We start from the raw sequence: 17,769 nt of genomic DNA on the forward strand, positions 1-17,769 counted from the left end.
CTTACAATACAAAATAACTTATTATGAATGTGTAAATTTATTTTGTTAAAACATTATCATGTATGCCAGAAATAACATTCAACCACATCATGATATAGAAATATGTAAATGTGGAGCGATACAGAGGAACTCAAAATGCACGTTATTATTGTATTCTTTAGGTCAGTTTATCAGTGGCTTATATCAGCTTGCAATCTCAGGAATATTGCAATCCTTTTTTTTTTACCTTTAATTTGGGGAGTCCTTGAATCTTGGACTCTGCTACTTTTCTGATGAGTCAGATAATGTGTATATAAACTTTATCTCTGTGGAAACACATTTCCCTAGCTACATTAGTGGATCAAAGGTCTGCCTTTTATCTTGCAGGTCATGTTGGAGCAAATGCAAGGCCTGATGCACCTTGAACTGTCAGGCTGCAATGACTTTACAGAGGCCGGCCTGTGGTCCAGTCTGAATGCCCGGCTAACTTCCCTCAGTGTCAGTGACTGCATCAATGTGGCAGATGACGCCATTGCTGCTATCTCACAGCTCCTTCCCAACTTATCAGAGTTGAGCCTCCAGGCCTACCACGTCACTGACACAGCAATGGCCTATTTCACAGCCAAACAGGTAGGATGTCAGAACAAAAGAAACCAACTTGGTACTCTACTGTCTATACATTCAGACACCTTAGTTCTTATTGTGGATTTTCAGTATTGTGTTTTGAAGTTGACACAAATTATATATAATTTTCCTCAACATTCTTATCCTTATTCATTAACAGGCCGAGTCATCATAGGTGTGATTGGCAAAGGATAAAAAAGCAGGAAAATATTTGGTGCATCAACCATGATGTGGCAACAGCAAATTCCCGCCCCCCCCCCCCCCCCCCCCCCCCCCAAAAAAAAAAGAAAAAAAAGAAATTTGGAATTTGCATGATTTACAAGAGCCTCATTTTCAGGTCGGAAAAGCCGGAAAAACCTGGCTTGCATGGTTTAACGTTATTTTGCTGGCCTAGAATCTTTCACATAAATGTTAATGGCAACATGACAAAAATGATCAATGGATCACTTGATTATGTTTAAGAAGACCTGCATATAAAAAGGAAAGACAATATTGGCTTTTCGGACATCACATTACTGCATGAAAATATTGAATAATCTCATCAAACCATTAGCCAACCCCAAATTTTAAATACAATTATTTTCTCCGTTGTCTTGTCAGGTCAGGCTATTCTGATCATGCTATGACATTTTCTTATTGTGCAGCTGGCTCTAGAGGCAGTATTTTCTAACCATATCGGGGGAGTTATTCTTATGCGTTAGAATAATGTCACTTGCCAGGTCATGTAAGGGGTAGACTACGGAATTTATTATACTTGTCAAGACGAAAATAGGAACTCCAACTATGTCTTTCTTTACATCTATTCTGTCCCGTTGTCGGCTTCAGTTAAGAAAGAAATAGATCGCCCCACACGTCCAAAATTCTTAGAACACATCAGATAACCTTCCGCAATGATTGCAGGCTCTTTGGTGGAGCTCTGCTTTGAATGAAGTTTCATCGTGACATGAATCAGAGGCACAAAAAATGTTGACAGTGGTGAGCGGTCATGTTTACCAATACCTGACCGATGCGCACCCCACCGTCCAAAGAAAAATAGCGGATTTGTATATATATATATATATATATATATATATATATATATATATATATATATATATATACATATATATATATACACATATATATTTATATATATATACATAAATCCGCTATTTTTCTTTGGATGGTGGGGTGCGCACTGGTCAGGTATTGGTAAACATATAGATATAGATATATATATATATATATATATATATATATATATATATGTATATATACATATATATATATATATATATATATATATATATATATATATATATATATATATATATATATATATATATATATATATATATATATATATATATATACATATATATCATGGTCTGGGGTAGGGCTGTACAAAAAATCTATAAAATATATATATGTATGTATATATATATATATATATATATATATATATATATATATATATATATATATATATATATATATACATATATATCATGGTCTGGGGTAGGGCTGTACAAAAAATCGTTAAAAAATCGCGATCTCGATTCACACATACACGTGATCTCATTTCTACACACAGCGATTCTGAAGCATTTTATATCTCGAGCCGAATCACAAACAAATGCTCCTATTTTCCTCCCGGATTTTTTGAAGCGCCCCCAAACGCAGCACGGCCGCTGCCTCCTCCCTCAACCTGTGGTAAAGCGTCTTTACAACACGTGATTCAGTGGCGGAAGCCCACCTGCAGTTGAGTGTTTGGAAGGAGTGTGAGAAGCCGTTTTTAGACAAGGCAGCAAGCCGCCAATCTGCCCGTCCTGTTGACGGCTAGGTCCGCGGTTTTAGACAGAGGGCGGCAAATTGGGGGTCTGTTTTGGTCCGCCGATTTGCTGCCTCGGACGGTACACTTATTTCCGCCTCGACTGCTAGCTTGTTGTTGTAGCGACAAGCTAGAAACGGTCGCTACTTTCAAATTAAAAGCCCCCCGCTAAGAACCCAGTTCTAAACTCCAATGGGGTGAAATGTAAAGCTCTTATTTTGAAGACAAATATGTTGTCAACTGTTTGCAGCCCAACTTCGGGCTTCACGTCACGTCACCTCTGAGGCGGCTTTTGGAAAAGGAAGAATATTATGCCTCCGTTTTTGAAAGCCGATCACAGCAGCTATCACATATCACCTAGCCAAAGCTACGGCCCCAATAAACACTGTACAACATGAGGTATTAGAGGATGCCCTCTCATCTTGTAGACTAATTTTTTTTTTACTTTTGTAAAAATCATTTATCATCCAATGATAGAACTAACAAAACAAAACAAAACATTGCTTTGGCAGAGGCATAGTAGTATGCCTCTGCCATACTACAATGTTTTTTTTTTTGTTTTGTTCAAGTTCATCAGTGCAATAAACATTTTGTGAAAAAAATCGTGCCAGAGAATAGTGATCTCAATTCTAAGCAAAAAATCGTGATTCACATTTTTTCCAGAATCGTGCAGCCCTAGTCTGGGGGAATACTCGATTCTGATTGGCTGCATGGTGTCCGTTAATCCCTGATATATGGACACCTACTAAGTAGTTCCAGTCAAATTGTCTGTTCACTGCTGTAAATTAATGCGCTAGCTGGCATATCAAATCTAAATATTTTATTTCCAACACTGAGTGCAGTCCGTCAGTCCTTCAGTGCCTTATCCTCTGAAAACCACAGGATGGCGACTGTAACGCACAAGCTGCAGAAAGTACACTTCCCCTCTAAATTTACTGATACGCGAATAATCTCACATCCCGTTCGCTGTTCAACTCTCTACTTCAGGCTGCGGCCACAGTAACGTTGCACACGGCCGATCATTTGTTTGCTAAAATCTTGTTATTGATTTGGGGACAATGACATGACTGTTTAGCTAGCTAGTCTTGTTGATAAACATACTGTCAAATTATATTTACTGTTTGTCAACCGTACGCAGTGTTATTGACTTTGAATCTTGCTAGCAAAGCGTTCTGGCTCATCGCTGAGTGGACTAGAATATCTCCCATTGCCAAGTCGTATCTATCTGGTCCCTCCTATTTACCGGAGGAGTGAACAACGTCTCCGTTGCATAAAAACCTTACGGGACGGTAATGATTGTTCCAGGTATTAGTCAAAACCTCAGGCGTTACCAGGGAAACTCAGTTATGGCTTGTAAACCACTTTATATTTTGATTGTTTAATGCATGAAAATATAAATTAATGGTCTTAATTTCTTTTCTTTGGCAAGTGACCATGGTATAAGTGGGATAATGCCCTTCGAGGTGTCCATCATCAGGAATGAATGGACTTCGCAGAGGCAACGGTTCTTAGGCCTCTGAGTCTTCCATTAATTCCTGATTATGGACACCTCGTTGGGCATTATCCCTTACATATATATGTGTGTATGTATATATGTATGTGTGTGTATATATATATATATATATATATATATATATATATATATATATACATACAATGTATGGTGTAATGGTATATGTATGTATGGTAAAATGGTGCATTTTCTGGAAAAGTTCCAGGGGTGCCAATACTTTCGTCCATGTATACGTCCATACATATGTGTATTTATATATATATATATATATATATATATATATATATATATGGACATATATATGTGTGTGAGTGTGTGGGTAAACGTATATGTGTATTGTACAGTCTGGAGTCACATACATACAGTCACATACAGTTGTATATATGTGTGTGAATTTGGACATGTGTGTGTGTGTGTATACATACAGTCATGGACGATAGTATTGGCACCCCTGGAACTTTTCCAGAAAATGCACCATTTCTCCCAGAAAAGTGTTGCAATTACAAATGTTTTGGTATACACGTTTATTTCATTATTTTACACAAAATTTCAAAAATTGACTGGAAAAAGTAATTGGCACCCCATTAAAACTGTGGGTAAATAATTTCATTTCAAGCATGTGATCTTCGTTTAAACTCACCTGTGGCAAGTGGCAGGTGCTGGCAATATAGAAAGCAAAACTGAAGCCTGTTAGAGTGTATAAAAGTTGACTCAACCTTTGTGTTGTGTGCCTGTGTGTGCCACACCAAGCATGGAGAAGAGAGAAAATTGTCTGAGGACTTAAGAAGCAAAATTGTGGAAAAATATCAACAATCTCATGGTTACAAGTCAATCTCCAGAGATGTTAAAGTTCCTTTGTCAACTGTGCGCAATATAATCAAGAAGTTTATAACCCATGGAACTGTGGCAAATCTCCCTGGACGTGGATGGAAGAGAAAAATTGAGAATGCAACACAGGATAGTTCGAATGGATCTCCCTGAACGTGGATGGAAGAGAAAAATTGAGAATGCAACGCAAGATAGTTCGAATGGTGGACAAACAACCTCAGTCAGCTTCCACACAAATTCTGGCTGTCCTGCAGACTCAGGGTGCAACGGTGTCAGCTCGAACCATACGTCGTCATCTGAATGAGATGAAGTGCTATGGCAGGAGACCGAGGAGAACCCCACTTCTGACACAGAGGCATAAAAAAGCCAGACTGCAGTTTGCAAGAACATACAAGAGTAGGCCTCAATCCTTCTGGGAGAATGTTTTGTGGACAGATGAGACTAAGGTAAAGCTTTTTAGCAAAGCACGTCATTCTACTGTTTACAGAAAACGGAATGAGGCCTACAAAGAAAAGAACACAGTACCTACAGTCAAATATGGTGGAGGTTCAAATATGTTTTGGGGTTGTTTTGCTGCCTCTGGCACTGGGTGCATTGATTGTGTGCAAGGAATCATGAAATCTGGAAACTATCAAAAGAAAGCACCCAGAAATGGTTCGAGACAAAGCACTGGAGACCTCTGAAGTGGCCAGCAATGAGTCCGGATCGAAATCCCAAAGAACACCTGTGGAAAGATCTCAAAATTGCTGTTGCGAGAAGGCACCCTTCAAATCTGAGGGACCCGGAGCAGTTTGCAAAAGAAGAGTGGTCCAAAATTCCAGTTGAGAGGTGTACGAAACTTGCTGATGGTTATAGGACGTGATTGGTTTCAGTTATTTTCTCCAAAGGGCGTGCAACCAAATATTAAGTTGAGGGTGCCAATGATTTTGTCCGGACCAATTTTTGAGTTTCGTGTAAAATTATGTAAAATCTGTCTTTTTTCTTCCGCTTTTTGTGTTGTCCCAATGCACTTAAAGGAAATAAACATGTGTATACCAAAACATTTGTGCTTGCAACACTTTTCTGGGAGAAATGGTGCATTTTCTGTTCCAATATTTTCGTTCATTACTGTATGTATGTGTGTGTGTGTGTGTGTGTGTGTGTGTGTGTGTGTATACACAGTGCCTTGCAAAAGTATTCACCCCCCTTGAACTTTTCCACATTTTGTCACGTTTTAACCACAAATGTATATGTATTTTATTGGGATTTTATGTGATAGACCAACACAAAGTGGTGCATAATTGTGAAGTGGAAGAAAATTGATACATGGCTTTAATTTTTTTTAAATAAATAAAATTTGATTTAAATAAAAAACAGAAAAGTGTGGTGTGCAAAAGTATTCTCCCCCCTTTACTCCGATACCCTTAAATAAAATCCAATGCAACCAGTTGCCTTCAGAAGTCACCTAATTAGTAAATGGAGTCCACCTGTGTGTAATCTAATCTCAGTGTAAATACAGCTGTTCTGCGAAGGCCTCAGAGGTTTGCTAGAGAACATTAGTGAACAAACAGTTGTGGAGAAGTTCAAGGCATGATTAGGATATGAAAAAATATCCCAAGCTTTGAACATCTCACAGAGCACTGTTCAGTCCATCACCTGAAAATGGAAAGAGTATGGCACAACTGCAAACCTACCAAGACATGGCCGTCCACCTAAACTGACAGGCTGGGCAAGGAGAGCATTGATCAGAGAAGCAGCCAAGAGGCCCATGATAACTCTGGAGGAGCTGCAGAGATCCACAGCTCAGGTGGGAGAATCTGTCCACAGGACAACTATTAGTCATGCACTCCACAAATCAGGCCTTTATGGAAGAGTGGCAAGAAGAGAGCCATTGCTGAAATAAAGCCATGCAGTTTGCCACAAGCAATGTGGGGGGCACAACAAACATGTGGAGGAAGGTGCTCTGGTCAGATGAGACCAAAATTGAGGTTTTTGGCCTAAATGCAAAACGCTATGTGTGGCAGAAAACTAACACTGCACGTCACCCTGAACACACCATCCCCACCGTGAAACGTGGTGGTGGCAGCATCATGCTGTGGGGATGCTTTTCTTCAGCAGGGACAGAGAAGCCGGTCTGAGTTGATGGGAAGATGGATGGAGCCAAATACAGGACAATCTTGAAAGAAAACCTGTTAGAGTCTGCAAAAGACTTGAGACTGGGGCGGAGTTTCACCTTCCAGCAGGACAACGAGCCTAAACATACAGCCAGAGCTACAATGGAATGGTTTAGATCAAAGCATATTCATGTGTTAGAATGGCCCAGTCAAAGTCCAGACCCAAATCCAATTGAGAATCTCTGGCAAGACTTGAAAATTGCTGTTCACAGACACTCTCCATCCAATCAGACTAAGCTTAAGCTATTTTGCAAGGAAGAATGGGCAAATATTTCAGTCTCTATATGTGCATCGCTGGTAGAGACTTACCCCAAAAGACTTGCAGCTGTCATTGCAGCGAAAGGTTGTTCTACAAAGTATTGACTCATGGGGGTGAATGCTTTTGCATACCACACTTTTCTGTTTTTTTATTTGTAAAATAAAATTAAAACCATGTATCAATTTCCTTCCACTTCACAATTATGCACCACTTTGTGTTGGTCTATCACATTAAATCCCAATAAAATACATTTACGTTTGTGGTTAAAACGTGACAAAATGTGGAAAAGTTCAAGGGGGGTGAATACTTTTGCAAGGCACTGTATATACACACACACACATATATATACATACATGCATACATACAAACATACATACACAGAGTAAAGAAGGTTTTTGAATTCCTAATTGAATTTGTATCCTAGAAATTTTTTAACTGATTTATTTTGGGATTTAAGACAGCACGGTGTACTTCCTTAATCTAAAGAACAACATTGTCTGCATAGAATTTGAGACAGACTTCCTTCTACATAGACATAGACATATATAGACTTTACCTATTTTGCCATTTATTCATACAGCATAGCCCTTGAGAGTGGTTAGATTGCGAATGGTAAAGCAGATGACAGCATTTTCAAAATGACATCCCATCCACAGGGCTACACTACCCACACTCTGCGGCTTCACTCCTGCTGGGAAATTACCAATCACGGTGTGGTCAACATGGTGCACAGCCTTCCCAACCTGACTGCCCTCAGCCTCTCTGGCTGCTCCAAGATCACTGATGATGGTGTGGAACTTGTTGCTGAGAACCTGCGTAAGCTCCGGAGCCTTGACTTGTCCTGGTGCCCACGGATCACTGACATGGCCCTGGAGTACATCGCCTGCGACCTTCATAAACTGGAAGAACTGGTGCTGGACAGGTCAGTATGTTTATGAGCATGTGCTTCATGAGTAGCCATAACTTTACTCAATGTAGCACTCCACCACCTTGTGCAAAAACGCCTAAGTGACTTGGACCAGTTTAGACTTGGATTATAGGGTGTTTTGGGTTCGGGTTGTTTTAAAGGCAGCTACCCGAAGGTTTACCTATGTTGGGTGTTACAATACCCTAGTTATATAAGCAGAAACCAAATCAGCATTAACATCTCTCTACCTCAAATACACATTTAAAATGACTGACCCGACAACTTTCATTAAACTTTCAATAAATAAAATAAAATATTACTAACACTTGGTCTAAACCACTGTGGTTACACCAGGAATGTGCGTGACTGTCCTTAGCATCACCGACTTTTGCTGAAACGTCCTTTTAATACTTAAAAAGACTACTGCCAAAAGCTTGCTATCTCCATTTCCCAGCTCCATGGCTCTCCCCTCTCACTCTCCTGTCGCTCTGTCCTCTGTCTCCTTGTCTCTCATCCTTTTTTCTCTGCCCCCTACCGGGCTCTTCCTTACCTACGGCCAATTACCACAGGTGACATGCAGTTACCAATCAAATAAAAAAAAAAATGACAATAAAAGGTACAGTCTATTTTTTCACAGTTTACCTTTCTGTTCCTTTTGACTTATCTTCCAAATATTTACAGTCAATCATTTATGATTAATTTGTCTTAATTTCTGAGTTAACCATTTTTCCTCTTGATTAAACCAAATTACTTTTAGTTTAGATGTCTTACTGATTTATTACTGCTCTTATTTAGGAACTAAATTACTGTAATCCCTGATTTCTACACCCGGGCTACAACAACTTAACAGAAACGGACACAAAAGTAGTCTTTAAAATAATTACTAATACCACTTGAACACCAAAATTAGCACGTCTACACAGGTTTTTCAAACTGGATGAACTTGTTTATCTTGTGTATCACGTGCATTAGCACAAACACGACAGGAAAACAGAGAACAGTAGAAAGCAGTAGATCATTTACACCTCATCAGTCTGCATCCAGAGACATAAAGGCGACGGCTGGCTAGGCTGTAGAAACCAGCAACAGCAAGCAAAATTTTGCAAGTATCCATCAGAAAGAAAATCTCATCTCCCTCCCTCAGAGTCAATCATCCAAAATTAATGAAAGTGCACTGGCCGACTATACAGACAACCCTGTAGCTCTCACTAGCCAGATGTTTTAAGCTGCAATTTCTTTACGTTCAATACCGTTTCTTAGACTGAAAAATACATGAACAAAAACTCTGTGTTAAATGCCACAATCATATAAACATAAGCAAAATAGCTGTCACAAATGTACCTTAGTCCAAAAAGCCTACCCAGCGTGACAAGTTCTCCAGGTGTGTGCTTTATGCTATCATTAGCCGCTGAAGGTGGATGGTGCTGCTGCTGCAGCTCTGTTCAGCTCAGGGACTGTGTGATTTGTGGAAATGTTAGCTGTTACATGAGTGTGCTGCTGCTGCAGTGGCTCTTCTATGGGGCACGGGGGCTGTGTGCTTTGTGGTACTTGGTTAGTGGCTGAATGGCAGTCAGTTACTGATGCTGCTTACTTGTTCTTTGTGTCAAGGGCTGTGTGCTTAGTGCTAGTGCATTATCAAGCTGCTGAATAGCAGGCACATTGGCTGTGTGGACTACTGTAAAACCTAATTGTGATTGTTGAACGGAGCTTGTTGAACGGAGCCAGATTTTTAACAAGCCAGCATACTTAACTTTGATACACGTCAAAGAATCATACCTGAAAAGGGACAAATACAGGTAAGTTTTGATTCCATCAAAGCCAGTCGTAGCTAGAGCCATTGAAAACCTGTTACAATTGCAGAGTGATTTGATGCTGAAGTATATGACATTATATATATTAACATTAAAGACAAAAGCCAGATGTTAGTGGGTGTGGACGAAAAGCGTGCAGTGCCTTGCAAAAGTTTTCTCCCCCCTTTACTCCGATACCCTTAAATAAAATCCAGTGCAACCAGTTGCCTTCAGAAGTCACCTAATTAGCAAATGGAGTCCACCTGTGTGTAATCTAATCTCAGTGTAAATACAGCTGTTCTGTGAAGGCCTCAGAGGTTTGCTAGAGAACATTAGTGAACAAACAGCATCATGAAGCCCACACACCAGACAGGTAAGGGATAAAGTTGTGGAGAAGTTTAAGGCATGATTAGGATATGAAAAAATATCCCAAGCTTTGAACATCTCACTGCTCAGTCCATCACCTGAAAATGGAAAGAGTATGGCACAACTGCAAACATACCAAGACATGGCCGTCCACCTTAACTGACAGGCTGGGCAAGTAGAGCATTGATCAGAGAAGCAGCCAAGAGGCCCATGATAACTCTGGAGGAGCTGCAGAGATCCACAGCTCAGGCGGGAGAATCTGTCCACAGGACAACTATTAGTCATGCACTCCACAAATCAGGCCTTTATGGAAGAGTGGCAAGAAGAGAGCCATTGCTGAAACAAAGCCATGCAGTTTGCCACAAGCCATGTGGGGGGCACAACAAACATGTGGAGGAAGGTGCTCTGGTCGGATGAGACCAAAATTGACATTTTTGGCCTAAATGCAAAACGCTATGTGTGGCAGAAAACTAACACTGCACATCACCCTGAACACACCATCCCCACTGTGAAACATGGTGGTGGCAGCATCATGCTGTGGGGATGCTTTTCTTCAGCAGGGACAGGGAAGCCGGTCTGAGTTGATGGGAAAATGGATGGAGCCAAATACAGGACAATCTTGAAAGAAAACCTGTTAGAGTCTGCAAAAGACTTGAGACTGGGGCGGAGTTTCACCTTCCAGCTGGACATTGAGCCTAAACATACAGCCAGAGCTACAATGGAATGGTTTAGATCAAAGCATATTCATGTGTTAGAATGGCCCAGTCAAAGTCCAGACCTAAATCCAATTGAGAATCTCTGGCAAGACTTGAACATTGCTGTTCACAGACACTCTCCATCTAATCAGACTAAGCTTAAGCTATTTTGCAAGGAAGAATGGGCAAATATTTCAGTCTGTATATGTGCATCGCTGGTAGAGACTTTCCCCAAAAGACTTGCAGCTGTCATTGCAGCGAAAGGTTGTTCTACAAAGTATTGACTCATGGGGGTGAATACTTTTGCACACCACACTTTTCTGTTTTTTTATTCGTAAAATAAAATTAAAACCATGCATCAATTTCCTTCCACTTCACAATTATGCACCACTTTGTGTTGGTCTATCACATACAATCCCAATAAAATACATTTACATTTGTGGTTAAAACGTGACAAAATGTAGAAAAGTTCAAGGGGGGTGAATACTTTTGCAAGGCACTGTATACGAGTGAGAAGGTATCTGGCTTCAAAATAATCTCAGCAAAGTAGTCAAATATTTTGAAAATATGTGATGAAGCAAGCAAAATGAGGTCTAATAGAAGAATCTAAAAATATTTACTTATATCACATACCATACAATGTACACTGCACACTTTGTGAAACTGGTATGACTCTTGCTCCTTCTTCACGCCAATACTGTAAAGTTCTTATGCATATAAATAATGTTTCCACTTGAACTTCATGCTAGCTTCAGCTAGCTGTTTATTTTGTAAATCACATGCTGTCTCATGCTCAAGAACTTCTACTACCTGTAATCACATTCAGTCTCACAGAGGCCCCTTGAGCAGGCACGTGCACACATAAGGCTCAAAGGGTGCTTGAGCCCCTGCCCTTTTTGCTTCGTATCATAAAGTGCCCTTTTTGTGTGTTTTTTAATGAATACATAAATTCCTGTTGCGCAAAGGGATGTTAAAAAAACGGTGGTATAAAAATGCCACGGTTATCTAAAGGTACATATTTCCTCGTAATATGGTGTTGTGTGTGAGTGTGAGTGTGAGTGTGTTGAGCCTAAAGCCGCTTCTTTGTCTGCTGCGTCTCTGCTATGTCTCTCTCTACGAACGGTCGCTACTTTCAAAATTAAAAGCCCCCCGCTAAGAACCCAGTTCTAAACTTCAATGGGGTGCAATGTAAAGCTCTTATTTTGAAGACAAAGAGAGAGAGAGCGAGAGAAGCCGCTGCCTCATCAGAACTCCACCACGCACGTAGATGAGACGTGACAATGGAGCGACTTGAAGCTTTGGGAGTTATAAATCCATTAACATAACTTCCTTGTGGGGGCTAACAAGTCGCCTTCCACTCATTCAACGTGCTTAAATATGAGTCATATTTCAGAACTGTGTCCATTTGTGCTTGTAAAGCTAAATGCTTGTTAATGAGAGTTAAGTATCTAATCTGACAGCTGTCTGTGTCGGCTGTTTATCTTGCCACAAATCTTAAACTTCTTCCAGATATCGAGTTTACTGTGACTTTGCTGTTGTAAACATTGTTGTTCTACTAACATCCACAGTAGTAGTCACAGTAGTCATTTCTTGGTTTTGTCCAATTTAGATGTGTAGCATGTATTTCTAGTTTGCACTTGCCCTCCAATAAATAGCCTAATAATAAACCAGTGTTTGATTTCTTTTTAAGAATTGCAGCTGAATTGCATGTCTTCCAAACCTCAGTATTATGACTATGTGAATAAAATCATGTTGACAATAATTTGTTGACACAAAAGAAATGGCAGTTGCATATCACTCACAGCTAAGCAGAATACACAGCTAAGTAGTTAGCTTTCTATAAGTACTTTGTTTACTAATTTTAAGTTAATCTACATATTGTGTTATTACGGCCTGAAATTTGTTTTGAGGTTACATTGCCACCTATGGGTGACCTTCTGGTACCACATATCACTACATCCCCCTTCCAAACAGGCAAACACACCATGAACCATATGAACCAGTGCAACACAAAATGTAGTCTAGCCCATAGACTCCATATGTATTTCAAAATACCATGAATCTCCTTGATCAAATCTAATAATTATCAAACACTGAAATACAGTATTGTTCTTCACATTTTACACAACTGTAACAGTCAATAACACATTATTCCATATCAAAATCAGCACTTTTTTTTCCTTTTTTTTTTTTGTTTTAACAGTGCCAAATTACAACAACTTTCTTTCACATTTTATTTGTTAATCAGTTCACTCTTGATCTATGAGCCTCTCAGGAGGCTTCCTAGGTCAGGTAGACCTTCTGAGTGTCACAGTCATCGGGGAAAGTAAAATGAAAATGCCTTGCTGTTTTGTCATAGTCAATTTTCTGTCCATGCTTGAGTCTCATCCTTTTGTCAGTCAGTTTGTCGTTGTTCTCGTTATCCTTGTGTCTTGAAATGTGTGGAAGTGTGGTGTGCAGCTTGCGATGCATGAGTAGCTCAGCAGGGGATGCTCCACACTCCAGAACTGCAGCTGCAGTAAGGGTCAGCCTTAAGGCCCCTACATACCGCCCAGACGTACAACTGCCTTATCCGACCAATCTCCGACCACTCTGTTGCCTCTCGTCTGACCCGTTAGGCAGAAAACTTGCATTGAACACACCGCTTTGACGTGCTGCCTACTCCACTGTAGCGTGTACGTTCTGCGCCTGCGCAAGATGCAATAAGCCTCCTTATTGGCGCTAGTCTCGTGCCATTAATTCAAAACACGAAAACAGGAAATGACAGAACGAAGTGAGGAACAGAGTGCATAGAAAAACAAAGTGCACACAGTATTGATTCAGTATTCGTCCGACCCGAGAAGACGTTTGTGGACTAAATACTTGGCATATGTGAAAGATGACTATAGTTAGGCTGACACTCGCGTTGTGTGCTCTCGGGCTCGTTATGATACAAAGCCGTCACCATCGTCACTTCGACCCCTCCCACGCACCGCGCTGATTCGCTAGCACACCGCCAATCAGAGAATCCAATGGCTCAGGCGTCCAACAGCCCACCTCCTCAGACTTTGCATGCTGAATCGGAGTCGACAACATCCGCACGGCTCCGAAAGCTTCCGACGCAGCTGAACACACCAAACAGATTTCTTTGTGCTGTGCTGATGAACTGGACAGTTGTGCAACTTCTGGATAGTTAGAATTATAGTCTATCATCAGAAGATAGTCCTTGCCATGCAGATTAAATAAAACAGTGCCTACTTTTTGCCATGGTGCAGTGGGTGGGTCTGCTATAAGCATAGGCTTTTTTTTGTTTGTAGTGACTAGTGCAGTGCTCGTAACAAAAGTGTATTCCTATAAAAAAAAGTGGGAGGTTAAGGAGCTTTTTCATGGATGGCCAAATGAGGCTGTGTTTGAAGGTGGGACGTCAGGGATATTTTGGTTTGTTGTGAAATCCGATATTCCAGGGTATAATTGGCTGTTTTTGACTATTTTTGATTTTGCCATTATATTTCACCTTAAAAACTATTTACTTGGTGTCATTATTTTTAGCACAACCTCACATGTGTGACTGTACAGTTTTTATTTTTTATTTTGACAAACTGTATTAACACAATGGACCTAAAATCACCAAAAAAACCATGAAATCCGAGTAGAAAAAGTTTGATTTTTTTACTGTGAAAACCACAAAAACATATTTACAACAAACCATTTTTTTTTTTACTTATAATGCAAATATAAATAGTTGTTTGCTAAATTTGTGCATACATTTAAAAAATTTACAAAGTTATATGTAACTATTTACATTTAAATGCAGGCAATGCTCAGGTCTGCCTGTGCTCCTTGAGAGCTGCACTGCCTGCTCCGCATTCAGCTTCTCCTCATTCTGACTCATTAAACGAAAAACCGACTCCACTACACACTAAACACGCTACACCAAACACTACATAACACACTAACTACACACTCCAAACACGCTAAATGTCACAAATCTCTCAACTCTCAATATCGCTGTCTACACACCGACTGTCGTTGCATGTCAATCATCCGCCTAGGTCCCTCCCACACCTCCCTTTCCTCAACAACCAAACTTGCTGCTTGGACACTTTCGTGACAAAAGCCCGTTTTTACCGTTTCTTCCTGCACCAGACACAAAGCAAACGTGACGGCAATGTTCGTGAAAAAGCGTGGCGGACATTATTTACCCTAGGTCCGGTTTTGGACGTGCCGATGCGGCCGGTCCGTCGCCTCGGGAGGTGGGCCATGTAGCTAGCGGTTAGCGGCTAGCAGCTAGCTACACACGAACATCCACAGATTCCGATTCCACTTTGTTGTCCGTGCGTCTCCGGATCTCCTCAGACCCGAACAGACTCGGTCCGGACTCGTTTAATCTCATTAATCCACAGCAGTCAGTTTAGATGCACAGAACAGAACGGGACCGAACCGCCGGCAAAATCCTGGTCCAGCTCGCGCCGCTGCAGGTATAAATCCGCTTGTTTCTTCAGGTATGTCGTGGGCTTGAGCTCTGCAGTGATTGGCTGTGGTGCGCATGTGGCCACGGTGTGCAGTGATTGGCTCTGGTGCGCACGTGACTGTGGTGGCTCTGGTGGACTATGCTCGGTGGAATTTGTAATGCATTTATGAAATAATTTATTCACGGTATCATTGCAGTCCAAACAAATGCTTAGATGCACACGCAGCAGCCATGTTGAAAGTCTCGGGTCAGTGTGATCCTTATCCGCAGAGATATTTGACCAACAGACACATACACACACACACACACACACACACACACACACAGACAGACAGAGATTCCGTGCATTTATAGATGTTTGAGACCAGTATCACATTTCTGTATCATCTCCTCTATGTCTTTGTTGTTGCCCAGCCAATAAACTCCTTTTACAATCCCCATGCCCAGATGTCCCTCATGAATACGCTGCAGCATGTCTTGACGCATGGATTGTGGGATGACAATCCAGTTTTGTCGCAGCAGCAGTTCATTAGCCATACACAAGTCCGCACACACAGGGTAGAACCCTCGGCAGTCTCCTTTTGACCAACCATTCTGGATGTAGTGGGACACTTTCTGCAGCAGAGAGTCTTTTGCTGTCTCCTGCACAATTCGCTGTAACATGACATCTGATGTTCGGAGTGAAGCATCTGCTAGCACAATTTATTTCCCTGGTGTATAAATGAGCTCGAAGTCATATCGCTGCAACGCCATCATCATGCGCTGAATTCTGGGTGACATATCATTAAGGTTCTTTTTTCTGATTGATATGAGCGGTTCGTGGTCAGTCTCTGCTGTAAAGGTTGGCAATCCATACACATAACTGTGAAACTTTTTCCACACCCAAACACTAAGCCCAAAGTCCCTTTTTCAATTTGGGAATAGCATTGCTCGGTCTCTGTCATCAATCTAGATGCATATGATACAGGTTGCTATTTGTCTTCATGCATTTGTAGCAGTACAGCTCCCAAGCTATCTTTTGAGGCATCAGTGGATATCTTTGTTGGCTTTGATGGGTCAAAGAATGTAAGGACTGGCTCTGAAGTTAGAGTTTCCTTTAATTTTTTCCACATCTTCTCATGTCGAGCAGTTCATTCAAATACTGTGTATTAGCAATTCCCTGACGCATGCTGTCTTGGAGGTAAGATTAGGAATGAATTTACACAGGAAGTTGATCATTCCCATGGCTCTCAGGACACCGTTTTTGTCACAGGGGGCAGGCATGTCCAATATGGCTTGCGCTTTTGACTGGTCAGGTTCCACTCCTTCACTTGTCTCGTATGGCCATCTCTGTGACACCAAAGAGACACTTGTCTCTGTTTAGTATTAGTCCATTCATTTTGACTCTCTGTAAGAGTTTCTCCAGTCTTTCATCATGTTGTTGACATGTTTTTCCCCAGACAACCAAGTCATCTATATAAACTCTGGTGCCGTCAAGACAATCTATCATGGACTCCATTGCTCTCTGGAAGATCTTTGGTGCTGATTTGATGCCAAATGGGAACCTCAGGAAACAGTAACGTCCAAATGGTGTGTTAAAGGTGGTGTACTTGCTGCTTTCTGGGTCCAGCCTCAGCTGCCAGAACCCATGAGAGGCATCTAATTTGCTAAAAAACTTAGCACCACACATTTTACTCATTATCTCTTCTTGTTTTGGGATCTGATAATGCTTGCTCTCAATATTTTCAGTTAAATCTTTGGGATCAAGGCAGACTCTTAAGGCACCTGTATTCTTCTTTTTGACACAAGTGATGTAGTTGACCCAGTCTGTGGGTTCTTCCAATCATTCAGTGACACCCATTTGAGTCATTCAAGCTCTTTTTTCAAGCCAGCTCTGAGTGGTGCTGGCATTCTCCTTGGGGCATGCACGACAGGCTTGGCATCATCTTTGAGCTGAATTTTGTAAGTGCAAGTTAATGTCCCGTGTCCTTTGAAGACAGAAGGAAACTTCCACTATGTCTGCACTTCCCTTACACTGTTGGTGTTCCTGTCTTTTGTCTTGCTTGACTGTTTTAATATTGTCAGTGTTGATCTGATAGATCCTCTTTACTTGACCTAGGTCCTCAGATGCTTTGTCTCCTAAGAGTGACTCGTGTCCATTCCGCACAATGGTGAATAACAGGTTATGCTGTTTGCCTTTTGCCATTACATCAAGTCTGCATTCACCTTTTGTTTGTATTGGCTGATTATTATAAGGCTTCAGGGGTGTGACTTTTTCTGTGAATATTTTAGGCTTCTCAGCCAGTCCATTCAAATCTTTCTCACTGCTCAAATTAGCTTTGGCCCCAGTGTCAATTTTAAATGTTGGAATTGCACCATTAACTAACAGTGGAGCAGTCCATTTGTCATCTGTCAC

The 17,769-nt window shown here is 40.9% G+C and overlaps 1 protein-coding gene across 3 annotated transcripts in view; it reads left to right on the top strand.

Annotated features, from left to right (window-relative positions):
• The window catches only part of fbxl16 (F-box and leucine-rich repeat protein 16), a 74,780-nt gene that overhangs the window by 47,342 nt on the left and 9,669 nt on the right, over positions 1 to 17,769 (top strand). For all 3 annotated transcript variants that reach the window (XR_003982947.1, XM_030409393.1, XM_030409394.1), the window contains exons 3-4: positions 367 to 609; positions 7,823 to 8,088. Coding sequence is in view for 2 of the 3 variants with exons in the window: in XM_030409393.1 (XP_030265253.1) it covers positions 367 to 609; positions 7,823 to 8,088 (509 nt within the window). In the remaining variant the exon portion in view is untranslated. The remainder of the gene's footprint in view (positions 1 to 366; positions 610 to 7,822; positions 8,089 to 17,769) is intronic.

Source organism: Sparus aurata, chromosome 24 (genome assembly GCF_900880675.1).
Source record: "Sparus aurata chromosome 24, fSpaAur1.1, whole genome shotgun sequence".
Taxonomy (NCBI): domain Eukaryota; kingdom Metazoa; phylum Chordata; class Actinopteri; order Spariformes; family Sparidae; genus Sparus; species Sparus aurata.